This window comes from Mastigoproctus giganteus, chromosome 8 (assembly GCF_048544385.1).
Source record: "Mastigoproctus giganteus isolate SK-2022 chromosome 8, ASM4854438v1, whole genome shotgun sequence".
Taxonomy (NCBI): Eukaryota; Metazoa; Arthropoda; class Arachnida; order Uropygi; family Thelyphonidae; genus Mastigoproctus; species Mastigoproctus giganteus.
In genome coordinates this window covers 184,533,450-184,552,071 of record NC_143582.1, presented here as the reverse complement: position 1 = coordinate 184,552,071, position 18,622 = coordinate 184,533,450, and the positions used below count along the sequence as shown (strand labels likewise).

The window sequence follows — 18,622 nt, the reverse complement described above, 5'->3', positions numbered from 1 at the left end:
CAGGGTTTCCCAAGCATATAGCTTGTTTATATATATATATATTATTTATTTATTTTTTTTAACGGCACATAGCACCTTTTAAGTCAGGAGAGAAAGTAGACAGTTTTATCCATAAATATAGTTTGGAATTAAGTCTGTTTCTATATACAGGACTTGTTTTGAAGAAAACCAAAGACGAGAAACGTTTCATACTTCCGTAACTTGCAGCATTCATGACCATTGCGGGATAATAATATATAATCATGTGGTTATTTGTATATTATTATTATTTATTTATTTTTCAAGGATCGGTAACAACAGACCTCGAATCGATTTCTTTTAGGAAACGCTACTAAAAGCTATTATTTAATGCATTTGCTGACTATAATGTGTGTTTCAAAACGCTTTCAGTGAATTACCTGAATGAATAAGTAAGCTGCCAGTTTAATATCGTCGATTTTTCACCTCAGGTTCTGGGTTCGTCACTTATCAATCGTTTAAAGAGGGCCTGGGTTTGGAGACAGAAGGAATTCTTAAGGGCCTTTTAGGACTGGAAAGGGGTCTTCTTCCCGCACTACATGCAGATTGACTATGATTACACGTAGTACCATACGAACTGGCACCATGACCGAATAACCTGTGACATATTGTACTGTACTTGTTAAAGAAATTGGAAGAAATACGTAATACACTATAAATAAAATGTAAGAAATCTGCAATATAATTTGAAAAATAAATAAATAATAAATATACGTAATTTGTTTTCCTATACGACATTTTACTGAGACTGGACGTTGGGATTATTGTATAAGGTAAACTGCAGCCATTATCAACCCACTGCAGGAGGGAAATGGACCATAATCTTCTACGCTGGTCCAGTGCGGGTTGGCAGATCGACCGGATGTGTAGCAGTCAGGGGCTTGAACCTCGGTCTACTCAAGGAGCGCGTGTTACTACACTCCCGCTCCTGACCACTCGGCTGCGGAGGCCATTATTATCAACATACACTACTTTTCATAAACTAGTATAGGATTCTGAATAAACTGTATTATGGCATTTTACGTAGGGCAAGTTTGAGATTATTTTCTCTTTTTAATACACTTAGATGGCTCTATTCAAAGAATTTACAACTTCATTGTTACAGCAACTAAACTGAACTGATTAATATAACCGTCTTTTTCGGCTACCGATTTATTTATTTATTATTTTGGTGTCTTTGTAACCTGACATGTATTTGACGACTGATTACGTGCTTTAGTATACTGAACAGGCAGTGATTATTGGGACCTGTTTTTCAATAAAATAAAATCATTGCTAATTTTCGCACACTGTGCCTTTTACTATGATGTTACAAAGGAACTGGATGCAAAAAATAATTTTGATATCATATACTTGGATTTCAGGAAAGCTTTTGCAACTGTTGCGCATGGAAGACTATGTGAATATTGGAGCAGAATGGTATTAAGGGTAAGTTACTACAATGGATAAAAGGGTGGTTGAGTGGGAGAAGACAGCGCGGTAATCAATGGACGCTGCTCTTCGTGGACTAATGTTATTAGTGGAGTCCCACAGGGTTTGGTGTTGTGCCCACTGTTTTGTATATTTATCAGTGATATTGATGAAGATATGTCAGGCTTAGTGTTGAAGTTTGCAGATGATACAAAGGTTAGCAGGGTTGTTAATGACAGTGTGCTACTGCAACAGGATCTAGAAAATTTGGGCAGATGGGCTGAGAAGTGGCAACTGAAGATTAACATTCACAAATGTAAAGTACTGCATATGGGTAGAAGTAACCCCAGAGGAACGTACCGACTGTGTGGTGGTAGAAAATGAAAAATACCTGGGAGTAATTGTGCAGTCAGATGTGAAGTTTTCTGAGCAGTGCCAGAACAGGTCACGGGGTTTTGTTAACGATATACAGGAACTTTGCTAGCAGGGAAAAGAGGTGATGATCCCTTTGTATAAGGCAATGATCAGGCCACGCCTTGAGCACTGCGTACAAGTCTGGAGGCCTCATTTTAGGAAAGATGTATAATTGCTTGGGCGTGTACAGAGAAGGGCAACGAGATTGGTGAGGGGACCTCTTACCAAGAGAGGCTTCAGTTCTGTAAATTGCAGCGGCTGGAGACTAGGCACCTGCAAAGTGATCTGATTGAGGTGCATAAGGCCTTGAATGGGTTGAACACGCTGAATTCTGATGGGATTCTTCCACTTGCTCAGATTACGAACCTAAGGCGGCATAAATTCAAATTGAGGAAAGACAGTTGTAGAATAGATGTGCGGAAATTTGCTTTTAGCTAGCGGGTGGTTAATTGCTGGAACAAACTTCCATCTGTCGTTGTGGAAGTCGATAGCATAAATAAATTCAAGAAGGAATTGGACATACGGGAATGGTTGTGCGAAATTTTTTTTTTTTTTTTTTTTTTTGGCCGATGCTACATAAACTCATGATTGCATCACATGCTTCTATTACTATTTACAATTAAATTTTAAACCCAGCAGAGCCACAATAATTATACCATATCAAAATGGGTCAGTTGTTTGTATTAAAAATAATGCTCCGGCACGACCACCAGGTCAGTGGAGTTTACAATAAATCAATCAATACAAATTGTTAATCGTATTTAGTAGTCATGGGCTTGAACCCCGGTCTACTCAAACGAGCGTGTACTGCACTCTTTCTCATGACCACTCGGCTACGTCTGTGCTGGCTGGTTTGTTCCCCTTACATGTATTCCATTTTCGTAAATATGTGTGATTTTGGAATAAGTAGGTACCACTTAGTTACATAAATGCAAATTGTCAACAACACCATTAGCTCAAAAATCGGGTGTATATGTGTACTAAGGATTGCTCTTAGTTTTGATAATAGCTCGCGGTTTGCGTTCTTATACTATTAACATAATGTTATGTTAGGGACGTTTCTCCGAATGCTTACTGTTCGTGAAATGTAAGAAATAATAAATCCCGATAAAAAAAAAAAAATCAGTTTAGCACCCCTCTTTACTATATTACTATTTGTATGCTTTGGCCTGGAAGTGGGGGGTGCGCTTCTTAATAATCGGAAGATGAGACTCCACTCTTACAGTCGGAGCATTAGGTATTAGACACGTGTCGTTTAGAACACTGACCTTGCACGTGATTGCTGGGTTGTAACTTGAAATGTTACTAAAGAAGCTTGTCAGACAGGTCTTAGTTCACAGACTTCTCTTGCATTCTGTGATCGGCCTCATAAACTGTGATTTCTTTGGTTTCATTGTTTACTTTTTAATAATCTAACATTGCATTCAAAAATTGCAGTTTATGAATTAATTTGAAATGGAAGGTGTAAGAATGTCGAATCGTTGAGGAGGCTTCCATCCTGCAGTTTACCTTTTTGGCGGGTCGGGAACTTGACTGCTTAAAAGAGGCCATATGCAATTTAAAAACTTAACAATATTAAATATACGCCAATCATTCAGTGTTAAACTAAGTGAATTGCTTTTTTTTTTTTTAAATTCTATTTAAAATGTAATAAGCTTTATTAATAATAAAAATGATCACAGTTCAGTGCAATACCCTAATGAAACATTACACGAAATGTAAATGTATAAGAAGTCCGTTTCCAAATCACACGGTATAGTTTCATACTGCATTCACAAGACGGAACAATAATAGCATTCTAACTTTCAAAGAAGTTAGTTTACGTGTATCCAGAGTGGGTCCTTAGAATTGCTAGGAAACAGTATATTGAGTTTCACTGTATTTAATTCAAAAATTAGTGTCATTTTCTTTTGAGAGGTGCAACAATAAAATTGATTATAAAGCAAAGTATGAAACAAGATTTTTATGAATAAAATTAAGTAAACCCTACGAATCTGCACGAATAGTTCGTATTTCTTCTTCTGGTAAAAAGGGCCCCGTTTTTTTTTGTGAATAGTTTTTCTTCCATTCGGGAGTTATGTGATTACAAAATAAATAAACCTTGTACGGAGCTGTATTATGCAATGAAAGGTTTTAATAAGTTTCAAACTGACTTCATGAAAACTGCTACAACGTTAGTTTGTATAGGTGATTACATACCCTTTCACGTTACCTTTGCTTCCAGATAAAGTGATTGACAAGCCCTTCGAGGATTTAAAAATATATATACACGCATACAGAATAGTGCAAAATGTTCATCACAGTCCATGACGATGCCATTTTGAACGTAAAAGAAGTTCATTATGTGTAGCCCATGACGGTGTCGTTTTGAATGCCGTAAGACTGCACGTGAATAAAATTTCTCGTGTTTATGACTCGGCCATGACCACCTGCTTTCCTTATTTGGCTTGGTATTTCAATGGCACATAAGAAAGTTGCCCAGCAGCCATTGGCCATTATGGAATGCCCCTGTAGCAGGTTTAACGTTGTTGAAATCCTCAGACACGTGCTGGGAAACATGCAATGAGTTCCGCTGAGCGGATGTCGGGAAACTATATTGGCAGAGAGCCAATTTTGGTTTGACGTACTTGTATTTCACACTTCCGGACGGCCGACATCTTTAGTAAGATTTATTATTATTTTTATATCTACGATACGGAGTTATATTTCTGAAATAATGTGAGGAATATGTATTTTGGTTCGTAAATGAATATTACTTTTAACATATTAGAGTCATTTTTAATTGAAGCCTGCTTTGTAACTTATTTAAAGTAGCAAACAAGTTTTCCGTCGTGAAGACAAGTGTGGTGTCACCTGTAATTAATGTGTTCTTTCCTGATATACAAGCCGCATTTTTGTGCTTACCCATCGCTAAAAAGTTACCCCCCCCCCACCCGAAGCTCTGCAACGTAAAGAATGTCGACTTAGCGGGTAATGGCACTTTTGTAGGTAGTTCAAAAGGAGCCACTGCCATTCATCCAATCAGATTCCACGTTGCGAGCGAGAGGAGTTCCACCTCCTTCCTCATCTGTCGGTCTTTCTAAGGGAGTTTCATTCACCTAAGTTCAGTTGACCTCTCGGGTGGTTGTATTTCTCTGTAAAGTAACATTTCGAACAGCACTGAAAAAACCGGTTCAGTACACCTCCACGTCGTCCGTTCAGCTAAATAAGGGTATCCTCGCACTTCATGTCTGACCTCGGGTGAGAGAACTGGAACCAAGATACTAGCACGTCAGCCAAGTCAGCTGCTTGGGTGGGAACCGCACGTTGTGTCAGCTGAGTAGGTACAAACACGTGGTTGACCTATTCCTTCCACTCGGCGCTACTAGATATGCACTTTTACATTTATATAATTGTTTACCGTGATTCTGATTGTTAAGGATGCAATCATAGGGATCGTGTTGATTAGAAAAAGGGAGCAGTGATTTCATATTTGATTAGCATCGCGAGTTACAGTAACGGTTCAAGAAACATGCAAACAACTTGTGTAAATTATAAATAACATATGCTTAATTGTTTACCATGTGGTTGTGTTGTTGGATAATATTGCACTTGAACTTTTTGGCCTAATTCATTACTCTTCTTTTTCTGTTTGTGTGTATGTAATATAAAATAAACAAAATAGTAAAAATTTTACCCATTTTGAAATTCAGCTGGTTAATTCTTTGATTCATCAAAATCCGTATTTCTGTCCTTAATTAGATATATCAAAAAAAAAAAAAAAAAACACGACTGAATTAGTAGAATGCATAATTTTTTTTTTTTGTGTGAAAAATGCTAGGAAATGTATCTTTTAAGATGTACATAGAGCTTAGAAGCTCTATGTACATCTAAATAAAATCAGTGCCAGTTGGATAAATATTAGTATTGGTACCTGTACATAGAGCTTAGAAGCTCTATGTACATCTAAAAGATACATTTCCTAGCGTTTTTCACAAAAAAAAATAAAAAAAAAAATTATGCATTCTACTAATTCGTTTTTTTTTATATACAAAGGGTACTAGGAAAGTTTTGCAATACAGCTTTGTTTATTTAATTTTTTCAAAGTAATTTCCTCTACATTCAATACACCTCTCCATCCTCCGAAACCAATCTTTAAACCAGTTCTGCCAAGTTTCACTAGGGAGTAAAGCACACTCGTTGTCCCAAGCCCGTAGAAGATCCTCATCACTGGAAAACCACCTCCCTTTTAGCTTCATTTTCACATGCGGGAACAGTGCAAAGTCGCAGGGAGCAAGGTCTGGACTGTAGGGAGGGTGCTCGAGAAGTTTCAGTCCTGTCGTGGTCAAATATTCGGTGCAGGCTTTGGCGTGGTGAGCTGGAGCATTTTCGTGATGGAGGTACCAGCTGTCCATTCTTGACTTTGGCCGCAGATTCTTCATAGATCCAATGACTTTAGGCAGGCATTGTTCAGTATACCACTTAGCTGTGACTGTCTTCTGCGTGTCCAAAACGACACGTTCCACAATTCCACTCCATTTGAAAAATACAGCTATCATTTTCTTCTTTACAGATCGGGATTTTCTGACAATTACGGGTGTGTCGTCATCATCAAAGACCCAAACTTTGTTTTGAGCCTTGGTCGGCAGATCGTAATAGTACAGCCAAGTCTCGTCACCTGTCACGATGTTGTTCACATACCGAGATTGTCCCTTATCAAACTTTTTTAACATCTCCCGGCACCAAGTCACACGTTGTGTCATCTGCTCTTCAGTCAGTTGATGCGGCACCCAGAGAGAACAAAGTTTCTTCACGTGCAAATGATCTTGCAGAATCGAACGAATTGCTGGTGCATTTAGGCCCAAAGTATCCTCTATCTGTTGGTAGGTCACTCGCCTGTTTTTGTCAAGCATTTTCCTCACAGCAGTAACGTTTTCCTCCGTAACTGACGTTCGTGGCCTTCCCGGCCTCTCAGAATCCTCCAGAGTGAAATTCCCCTTTGGAATTCTCTATACCACCTGAATATCGTTGTACGATGTGGACAATCATCATCTAGTGCAAGAGTCATTTCTTCTAAGCACTGGTCTATGGTTAAACCACGCACGAAATTATACCGCAAAACTGTCCTTATCTCATTTCGTGACCACGATGCCATCGCAAGCACTTTACACTCTCACTACTAATGAATAACTGAGCCCATCGACTTGGCGCGGCGGCTACTATGCACATATGAACATGTCTCAACATGCAGCAACAAGCAGCTTCCTGTGATTCATTGTTGCGTCATATTGCAAAACTTTCCTAGTACCCTTTGTATATATAGAATTTGAATCCAGAGTTTGAATTTAACTCCAAAGTGTTTTCTCATACTCTTGAAGTGATTTCATGCTGTCAACCTCCTACATTTTCACTATACTGTAAAGCCCATTATCTGGCATCTTTGGGGGTGGGGTTTTCCAGATAGCATTACTCATACAGGTACCAATACTAATATTTATCCAACTGGCACTGATTTTATTTATATCCATAGTTTATTTCCATTGGCTTCATTTTGAAATAATTTCTTTTCACACTTTGTATCATTGAAAATTTATTACTGATTCTTTTATATCACAAATTAGGGGGATGAAGAGTTTTTAATTACAGTGAATATACCGTGTTCAGGAGGGTTGAAGGGGAGGGGGAATCATGCTTCTTATCAAAAACATTTTGAAAGTGGTCAGATTGAGTACGGATGGACATTGAGTAAATGTGTTTGGTTCAAGATGACATGCAATAGAGGGAAAATGATAGTTTCGGTACGTTGCAGACCAAACGATTTTGAGGAGTATGAAAAAAAATCTCTATAGTTAACTTGAATGGACAGACACATGATTGTGGGCAACTTGGATCCACCTCACGTGGATCCATAACATATTGCCCATCCACAATCGCGAACGGGCAATATGTTATGGGGGAACAGATTTTTGAGCCACCTAGATGATTGTTACTTGTTACAAAATGTTGGCGTACAAGGGGTTCTAATATCCTCACTTCACCAAAGAGCCAAACTACATCCAAAATTTGAGAATGCAGGAATCAGTAACATTTAGTGACTATACTGTCAAAGAATGGATAGTGTCCAAAGAGATTTCTGTGGTCAAGGGATAGGCTTCAATTTCAAGAGAGGGGGTCCATAATGGACTGAGGTATTTTTTAAGTTGTAACTGGAGAGACAACTATAAGCTGTTTGATACAAGTTCATTATGGGAGATATTCAAGGAATTTATCCTGGAAGCTCCTAATGCATTTGTTCCAGTTGAGAAGTGTTGCAAAAGAAAGATGCCTAAGTGAATGACTAAGAGAGGTTAAGGGTTTAATTGAACAAATGAAAAAAGCATGGGATAGTTACAGAATATTATGAGATACTGATTTATGAGTATTATATTTTTGTCACAAAACCACTTATGGAGTAAGACAGGCAGAAGCTGAGTACAAGAAATCACTAGCAAAGAGAATTAAAAAGATGATGGTAAGACTACATTTAGAATATTGTGTTCCAGTCTGGAGGCCAACTTTGAAGAAAGGGGTCAGAGAAGGGCAACCAGATTGGTAAGGAGTGCTAATGAAATCCATATGAAGGATAGCTTAAAAGTGCAAACTTTAAATCTTGGCAACTAGATATCTTGGGAAGGTGGTGGACCTGAAAGAGGTATATAAACCCCTGAAGAGAATCAGTAAAATGAAGGCAGGAAGGAGTTATATTTTACCCGGCAGAAGAACCACAGAGAGAGAAGGGGACACAAATACAAATACAAAATTTTTGAGAGTAATGAAAGTCTGGATCTCATTAAATTTACTTTTAGATAGTGTTGGAGATCAATTGGAATGAATTGCTACTACAGAGGTTGCGGTTGATAGTTTGGTAAAGCTCAAAGTAGATTGGATAGGCACTTTTTGTTGACAGGGAAGGTATGAATGAGTCCCCTCCCCTCTTCTGTCAGATTCCTTGCATAATTTAGCCATTGTAATACTAAAAATTATTGTGAAATTATTTGAAATACCACAATCATACTCCTTTGTAACTACATTATGAATTTAAGTTTTTTAGCCATCCAGTGACCAGTTTCTATTTTAAGGTTATGACAAGATGTTAACATTTCCACTGACTTTATTTTGTGCACTATAATGGATGAATGAGTTATAGATATGACTATATAAGTACAAGTAGCTGATACTTTAATGATAGTGGAAGATATAAAATTAAGCATTGTTTTTATTTAATGCATTTTTGTAATGTTTAATTATTTAATTCATAGTCTCCTCACTACTGGGTACATAGGTGGTGCAGCTGCCTTTATTATTATTATGCCCCCCCAGTATTGATTGTTGCATGAGCTTTTTGGATGGATGGATGAATACTAGATAGCTTAGCTTTTATTATATTTGATTAACGTTGTCAACTAGGTTTTGGCCAGGGCCGGATTTACACATAAGCTACAGCTTAGGGCCTCTCTCCACCTTAAATTTTTTTTTTTTTATGTATTGTCACAGTGAACTGGTGAAGGGCCTCATACATGTTCTGGCTTTTGGCCATAACAAGTTTAAATCTGGCTCTGGTTTTGGGCCACCTTGCATAGCAGGTTCATGTAAACTCCTCAACATTGTGTTGAAGGAATTTTATTTCTAATAGAATTGTCATGTTCATACTTATAATAGCCTCATTTTTTGATGATATGAATGCCTTTTCGGCAACTATAGTGGTGCTTTTCCATTCATTACTTTCCTAAAACAACATCTTTCATATAAAATGAGCAAGACACGAACCCATCCACCCACTTTTATTTATTTATTTTTTTGTTAAACAAAAAATTAACCTTTGGTAGTAGTAAGGTTAAAAGTTTCACTTTTGCAATAAATCAGAATCAGAAATAGATGGCGATTCAGTGACTATAGTGGTGCTTTTCCATTCATCACTTTCCTAAAACAATATCTTTCAAATAAAATGAACACGAAACAAACCCGCCCACCTTTATTTTTATTAAACGGAAAATTAACCTTTGATAATAGCAAGGTTTAAAAGTTTCACTTTTGCAATAAATCAGAAACAGTGGATATGTCTTCTTCACCCCAGCAAGGTCCCTCACAGAAAGGATTCTTCTGCTCCTATGCTTAACTTTGATGACACTCTGATTTTTAGGCAAGATCATATGTCTCTATTGGGATTACCCTGACTTCTAATCTCTCTTGGCATAAGCACATTACAAATATTGCTTCCTCTGCATCTACAAACTGGGTTTTCTTTTTCGCTCTCGCTGTTACTTTTCTTCACAAATTGCAAATCTGTCCTACCATGGAATACTATTCCCACATCTGTGGTGGTGTCCCAAAACTTCTCTCAGGCTTCTAGTTTCCAATAAAAAAAAAAAAAGGGCAGTTAGGTTAATTAATGACTCATCTCTAACAGTCTCTCCACTCTGTTTCATAAATGTCTTGTTTCTGCTACTCACCTTTTCTATGAATACAGCAGACTCTCGATTAACCGGGACACTTCAAGACTACAAATTGAAAAAAAAAAAAATCAACCAGATCTCAAAAAATTCAAGTAATAACTAGAATAAGTAGTAGTAGTGGCATGTGATGCAAGAAAGCAAGTGTATGAGCTTATGCAGCATCAGCCAAAAAAAAAAAAAAAAAAAAATCACACCATTCCCTCTAAATGCCTGTCCAGTTCCTCCTTAAATTTATTTAACCTATCAACTTTCACGACAGATGGAAGTTTGTTCCAGCAATTAACCACCCGCTGGCTAAAGGCAAATTTCCGCACATCTGTTCTACATCTGTCTTTTCTTAATTTGAATTTATGCCCCCTTAGGTTCGTAATCTGAACAAGTGGAAGGATCCCATCAGAATTCTGCGTGCTCAACTCATTCAAGGCCTTATACACCTCACTCAGATCACCGCACAGATGTGTAGCCTACAGCCACTGTAACTGGCAGAACTTAAGCCTTTCTTGGTAAGAGGATCCCTTCATTCCCCTCACCAATCTTGTTGCCCTTCTCTGTACACACTCAAGCAAATCTACATCCTTACTAAAATGAGGCCTTCAGACCTGTATGCAGTACTCAAGGCGTGGCCTGACCATTGCCTTATACAGAGGGACAATCACCTCCTTTTCTCTGCTATCAAAATTCCTATATATCATTGACAAAATCCCATGACCTGCCCTGGCAGCCTGTGTGCATTGCTCAGAAAACTTCATATCTGACTGCACAATTACTCATAGGTCTTTTTCATTTTCTACCACCTTAAGTGTAGTACCACACAGTTGTTACGTTTCTCTGAGGTTACTTCTACCCATATGCAGTACTTTGCATTTGTCAAGTCGTAAATAAGTATAAACAGATATTTTGCCAGTCGTAAATAAGCGGCATTATAAGTCGTCATTGGGAGATTAGCGTGCCTATTATTTTGCAATCCCCGCTGTCTTCACATCCGCCGCTCAAAAAAAAAAAGAGAGAGACCAAATGTTTAGAGTGTCAGAATTTTTTATAGTAAATTATTTTTTTTTTTGTTTAGAAATCGCGAAAATGAAGTGCAAACGCAGAGTTGCGTTTTCAGTTAAACAAAAACTTGAAATTATTCAAAAGTTTGAAAACGGTGCATCTGTTAAATCTCTAATGAACCATTATAATGTTGGTGACCAAACCATACGCGACATCGTAAAAAATAAAGGGAAGCATAGAGGGAACACGCAAGTAGTGTGTTGTAAGTTTTTTATCTATCGCCATATTTTTTACGTAGGTTGCTGAACATTTTTCGATACAGTAAGTCCCCGACTTACGCAACTACCGTTTTACGTAATTTTTTTTTTTCACTCAATTTTTTTTTTTTTTTTTTTAGGATTGTAAAATTTTAAACAAACAAAAATAATAAATAAATAAAATAAGCAATCAATAATGACGATCATGGCACGCACAAGTGAGATACAGAGTAAGAAGCAAAAAAAAAAAAAAAAAAAGAAGAAGATTCTTACACAATTTATTATTTTTCTTTTTATATGATTGAAGATTTCAGTGAAAGGGACGCATTTCACCACAATAACGTAAAAACCCACACAATTCCAGCTATCAGTATTATCGCAAATGCAATAAGATCGAGTTTACTACCCGTTTATAATTAGATGCACGAACAGAAAAGCCTAGTAACCCGGAAGGCACAAATTGTTTAATGGCAGTGACCTCCAGAAATGTGCTTTAATAAAATGTGAATTCGCATGAGGTGATAATAGTGTGTTTTCCCCTTAACCTGTGAAGTTGTATTCAGAAAATTTCCGTTTCACCGTAATCGATGCCGACTAAGAGAATAAGTGACAGTGCTACTAGTAAATCAATCAACAAAAGGAAAGCCATCGATTTGGATCAGAAATTTAAACTAATAAGGATGTATGAAAATGGCCAAACATTAACAAGTATCGCGCGGAATTCAGATTTGTCAATAATAATATAGTAGCAATATGTTATTAGTCATTCCCGAATTACGTAAAACTCGACAAAGTAAGAAGTCCATTTTTGTATTAACCGGAAAATCGATTATTCGGGATTTGTTTTTTTACCATCTATCCCAAAAAATCGAGTCTACTGTACTTCCATGGGCACTGCTCTTCTGAATTGACTTCTGTAATTCTCATTTTCTCTTTCAAAGCAGTTGAACACATGCCACAACCAGTCAACATCTTTTTATTGTCTAAGTTCAAACTCACAGAACCAACTTTCTTCTTCCTCCTTTATTCGTTCAACTTTTATTTTCTGGAACAACCTTTCTTCATATGTATTTTCTGAAAATTACAATCTACAGAAGTTAGTCTAATGTCAACAAGTGTCTCATCTTTTCAACCTATGTATGGTACTAGGTATTATAGGTTCTAATACCTCTTGTGTTGGGTGTTTTCTATAACACACACACACTCACTCTTGACAATGACAGGTTAAAAGACTGAAGTCCATTAATAAAGGCTGCTAATAATAAGTTCCCATCTTTAAAATTGTTAAATTTTAGCAAGTTTTGAACTCTATTATAATACACACGACACTTTTCTGTTCTTGTTTTCATCAGAATAAGTAGGAAAGTGACAGGTTGGTTTGGTAAATATTTTGGTCTGGAATTTTGCATGGCTTGGTGGGAATGTATTGCTTTTAAATATAGTCTTATAATATTTATACAGAATGTTACTTTTGAGGGTTGTTGGAATGAAGAAATTAGTGAGATTACACAAAGAATAAGACATGCTTATATAATGTAGAAGTCATATGTGAGTCTGAATATTATTTGAAAAGTAATGTTCATTATATTTCATATACATATTTTTGTTAGTATTTATACTGTAGTCATTTGACTCTAAATTCACATAATAGGTTTCAGTTTCACTTTTAATTGATTTTATTTTTAAGTGTACTTATTTTGAATTTGCAGGCAGCTATACTTCAGCATACAGCAGAATACATATATCAGCTTGAACAAGAAAAAACTCGGTTCTTGACACAAAACTGCCAATTGAAACGTGCTCTTAGTACCCAGATGAACCATGACAGTGATGGAAGTAGCTCAGATTCACCACTTCCCAAAAGAAAAAAGTCAGAAATTGGTATGTTTTTTATTTTTCTGCTTTAATACATTTAATTGATATTATTTTTCATAAAGGCAAATATTGCAAAATGAATAAATATATAGCAGTTTTATCAAAGACTGAAAGGGCATCTTTTATGAAGTGATTCTGATTTAAAAAAAAAAAAAAAAAAATGCAGCTATACAATGTTGCCAAAATACTAGCACTCTCAGCTGCAATTAAGATGTGTAAAATTATACACAGTGGCAAATATGCCAAAATTTTAAAAACTCTCTGCCTTTGTCTAATGACATAGTAAGGAGACATATCATAGATCTTGCTAAGAACAACCATTGATGGGGTTTCAAGAAAATTAAGTTTTTAATGAAACTGGATGAAATAAATGATATTATTAACTTGGTATAGTTCAGTGTTTCTCAAACTGTGTTCTGTGAAATGTGAACAAGTGTTCCACGAAAAATTGTAATTAATAATTTAAAAAAAAATAAAATAAATTTTGCATATTTGTAGCGTATACCACTTTTGTATCATTATATTTAACATAATTTTTTTTTTTTTTCAGTAATTAATATACTGCCATAGACTAATAATCAAATAGAACATGGAACACTTTACTTTTGTGGGCTTTGCACAGAGAAGTATGCTTAAAAAAAGGAACTTTAAAATGAGAAGCAAAGAACCTCTAGTGGTCGATGAAAATAAACATAATATTATCACACTTCAAAGTGAGAATGAAAAATCGCAGCCTTTTGCTGCTCCCCAACAATCTGAAGTGAAAAAACAGGAACCAACTAATAAAAGACCAAAACGAAAGTATGACAGTTGTTTCAATTTTGGCTTTACATGTGTTGGAAATAAAAATGCTCCTGATGCACAGTGCGTAATATGTAATAAAATAGTTCACTAAACTTGTGTTTTGTAAGTGTTCTGTGACTAAAAAAGTTTGGGAAACGCTGGTATAGCTGATGGTATTTGTTAGATACTATTATGAAGATGCAATTCTAGGAGAAACGTTATTTTGCAAGGTAAGAAGGTAAACTGCAGCCATTATCAACCCACTGCAGGATGGAAGCCTCCTCAACGATTCATGTTGAGGGAAATGGACCATAATCTGCCATGCTGGTCCAGTGCGGGTTGGCAGATCGACCGTATTTAGCAGTCAGGGGCTTTAACCCCGGTCTACTCAAGGAGTGTGTGCTACTGCACTCCTGCTTCTGACCACTCGGCTACGGTGCAAACTAGGGCATAAAAATATGGAGAAAAATATCTTCAATATTGTGGATGAATTTTTTAAAGCAAATGATTTTTCAAATTGCACAAATATTTTGTGCAGTTGTATTAATGTGTATATGTAGATCATGATGGTGGAATAAGTAGAGTTTCAGAGCTAAGGTGTTAAGAATTGTGCCTTGTGCAAAATTGGTACATTGTGTGATTCACCTTAAATCTCTTGTATAAAAGATTCTTGAGTCAGAAGATAAAAAGTCAGTAAAAATAATGAATTTTATTAAATCAGCCAAGTCTTTTATTTTTCATTTTCTGTGATGAAATTGGTTCACAATGTAACCTTTGCTTGCATACAGAAATTTCATGGTGAAAGAATCCTTGCTGCAGAATTGAGCTCAAGGAGAAACTTCAACTTTATCTTTCAGATCATAACCCAAGTTTGGCAGAAAAAAATTTCAATTTCTGCAATGAAATACAGCTTCTAATTTTGTGTTACCTCGGCAGTATTTTTGAAAACATTAATGACTAGGACTATATGAGATAAAAATGTTACTATTTAAAATAAGTAATAAGATTTCTGCTTTCAGACATATAAGGTAGTGCAAATGAATAATTATGTCTATATGCAGTAAATTAACCAAAGTTATTATGGGGGCATTGTTTCATTACATACCATATTTGTGAATGCCTCCACAATGAGTTGCCTATTTGGTTATACTTTGAATAAGTAACGCTTCCCCAAAAGAGAAGACTATTGTTACTTATTCTCAGTGGCTACCACCACCCAGGCAACTGTTTCAGAGCTATTTGGTCTTTCATTGGTGGGTGAAGGGCCAAATAGGCACCCTGAAGGTATAACAGCTGACAACCCAGTTGTGAAATTAAGTCCACAATATGAGAGATGCTAAATGGTATTTAGTTGTCGAATACTTAATAAAAATTCAGGGTAAATGCCTCAGACCTTGGGAAAATTTACTGCATATATGATGACATGATGCATTTGTACTACCTTATATATCTGTAAATTTTTCTGAGACTTTTGCCCTGAATTTTTGATTTCTCTTTCTTTAAAAAAAAAAAAAAAAAAAAAAAACATTTCAAATGTTTCAATGCCTCAGAAAATTCTCTGTATTCACACTCAGATTAATAACATTGTAAAATCTCATTATAAATATTTATCAACCTATCTGAAAGTTCCAAGGCTTGCAAACATAAGGGTTTGAATGGGATATAGAATCTTTTTGACATAAATGTGGAAAGAGTCCATCCTTGGTTAGAGATATCAAATGATGCCACATTAAAAATGGAATTAAGTCAAAAAATATTGCAAGGTTTAATGTCTCCATGAAGTAAGAATATCCAAATTTTTCTGCAAAGGTTGTTGAAGCATTCTTACTTTTTGCTTCACTTCATAAAGCTACTTTCTTCAATTGTGAATGAATATATTAAAAAGCAAAATTTTTCTCTTTTTGGATGTGGAACCAGAGCCCAGAGTAACAGTCACTAGAATAAAACCAAGGATGGATCTCCTAGCTGCTAAATTGTAGGCACATCCATCTCACTGAAATTTTAAAATGTTTTTATTGAAGTAAGTGTATTCACATGTGTTTATTTATATGCTGGATCCATTTTCTTTTTCCCATAACAAATTTCGAAGTCATCATTAGGAACACATGTTGTGTAATATTTTTAAATATATTTACTTTTAAAAAGTCTAAATTTCTATTTTTATTATGAAGATTAAAAGTGCTAGCATGCCCAACCTGTGACTAGGTATGCAGCTGTAATTATTACCTCCTGCACGCCAGTTGAAAACTAGTGTCACAAAATGTAGTTTCACATTGACATTTCAAAATATAGTTTTTAGTAATGTATTGCTTTTTTTGTGTTGTGCACTTCCTAAATATTTCACGATATTACTAGTGTTGGGTTTTCATATTTAATTAACTGCATGCAAATAAATTTAACTATAAATGTTGATCAACAAAAATTAAATCCTGTTTTGAAATATGCATAATTAGTGGTAAGAAACTGTTCTTGTGACCTGCTGTGAGAGAGAGAGCGAGAGAGCGCACGCCATGTAGACAATGACCTTCATTTGCCCGGTTTAAAAAAAGTTATGCAATTTAATTTGTTTTTTTTTGCTGTTACACATTGCTATTTACACATAAACATGTTATTCAACATGTTTATGTGTAAATAGTTTTCAAATTATAAAAATTCGAATTGTGAAAAAGATAGAGACCAAAAAGATGTACATACAGATTACTTCTCTGCTTCTGGAACGACATATATGGTAAACTTCTGTTATAGCTCTTTTCGAAGGAATTGGCTCCATAAGGCATTATAATGGGACCTCCTCCTCTCCTTTTTGTAGGCTACTTCTCATTTTTCATGGTAGATCTTATATTAAGTTAAAAATCTGAACATTTAATGTACTCCATTTGCTTATTTTAGCACTTTTTCTTTTGTTTAATAAGAATGAAAATTTTTTAAAATGAAATTTATTGATGCAATATTGAACACACATATACCACACAAGACTAACTGTACTAGCAAAGCATGGAAAGCATATGGATAATGTTAAATAAATAAAAAAAAAAACCTGTGCATTCAAATGCAAAGGGTCATCATTGCATTTGAATGCACAGGTTTTTGAATGCACTATAAAATAAACAACACCTGCACCAAGGACAATTTGAAATAAACAACTGCATGATTAAGGCTTCTAGAGTTTAGTCTTTGACATACCTTTCCCAAAGATAAAAATGAAGAGGAAGGAGGGTTATCTGGGTTTATTCCTTCTTGGGACCTTAAAAGAAAAAGTGATATAAACAGGAGTACTCCTATAAAGATATAGGATTGACCAGAAGAAAAGAGCATTAAAAAGAAATAGCACTATAAAGGGAAGCATTTTAATGGAAGATCACTGTATGTACAAATTATTTATACTAATATTTTTTGAAGAAATGGAGAGGTATTCTATAATAATCCTTCATAAGAATTCTTGCAGAATACTTCAGGTGGTAGATGTCTTTCATCAACCGGTGAAATACCACCACTTTGCTTATTGGAGGCTTGAAGTGGCGAAACCCATGTTTAGTCTCTAGAGCAAAGTTTCCGGCATCCCCCTCCCTCCATACTTCTTCAACCCATGCACGGTACTAAGTACTATAGGTTTTGATAACTTTCGTGTTTGGGGTTTTCATAAAAAAAAAAAAAAAAACTAAAAAATTGCAGTGAAATATAAAAAAATATTCCCTTTCTTTAGGTTATGGGCATGAAAAAACTGTCGTTATAGCAAGAAGTTTAACATCAAGAATGTTTGTGACATATGGATTTCTTTGTGTATAGTTATGATGCTTGTGTTTAGTGAGCAGAACTTCATTATTGCTGGAATTTGTGAAAAAGCAGCTCAGGCCCATTGTGTAACTTAGGCAGAATTTTCCAACTTTAAATTATTTATTCCCAAATATGGCCATTCTTTCTTCATTTCTGTTGCATTTACATCACTTCATCCTGGTGAAGGAAATCTTTTGGCCAAAACAAAGGCCTAATGGTGGTGATTTTTGGGTCTTTTCTCCTATTAACTGATTCTTTCCAGTGACAGTCCAATATCTGCAACAGAACTCTGTACTCAGCCAAGTAAATTATAGTAATCTCAATTAATGTACTAAATTATAGTAATTACAGTCTCCGTCTTATTTTTACTTTTTGTAATACTGATTGCTGTTGTTTTACTTTAGGACACAATTTCTCTCAAATGTTCTTATATCATATGTCAAAATGTAACTGATATGGTGGTCGAAGTGCATGATAAATGTAAGTTCAAAATTATATATGGGGGAAAAAAACAAACAAAAAAACGAATTCTTGGCTTATTGAATTAAATACTTGGATTAAGAACCAAGCGCGGAGGACGTAACCAAATATGTTAGCAGTCTACTAGCCTATTAGTAGTCTGCTAAC

At 35.6% G+C, this 18,622-nt stretch overlaps 1 protein-coding gene across 1 annotated transcript in view; it reads left to right on the top strand.

Annotated features, from left to right (window-relative positions):
* Window positions 1-18,622, top strand: part of crp (transcription factor cropped) — an 83,026-nt gene that overhangs the window by 46,187 nt on the left and 18,217 nt on the right. Inside the window, exon 3 of the mRNA XM_090379951.1 lies at window positions 13,273-13,444. Within this exon, the coding sequence (XP_090236077.1) occupies window positions 13,273-13,444 (172 nt within the window). The remainder of the gene's footprint in view (window positions 1-13,272; window positions 13,445-18,622) is intronic.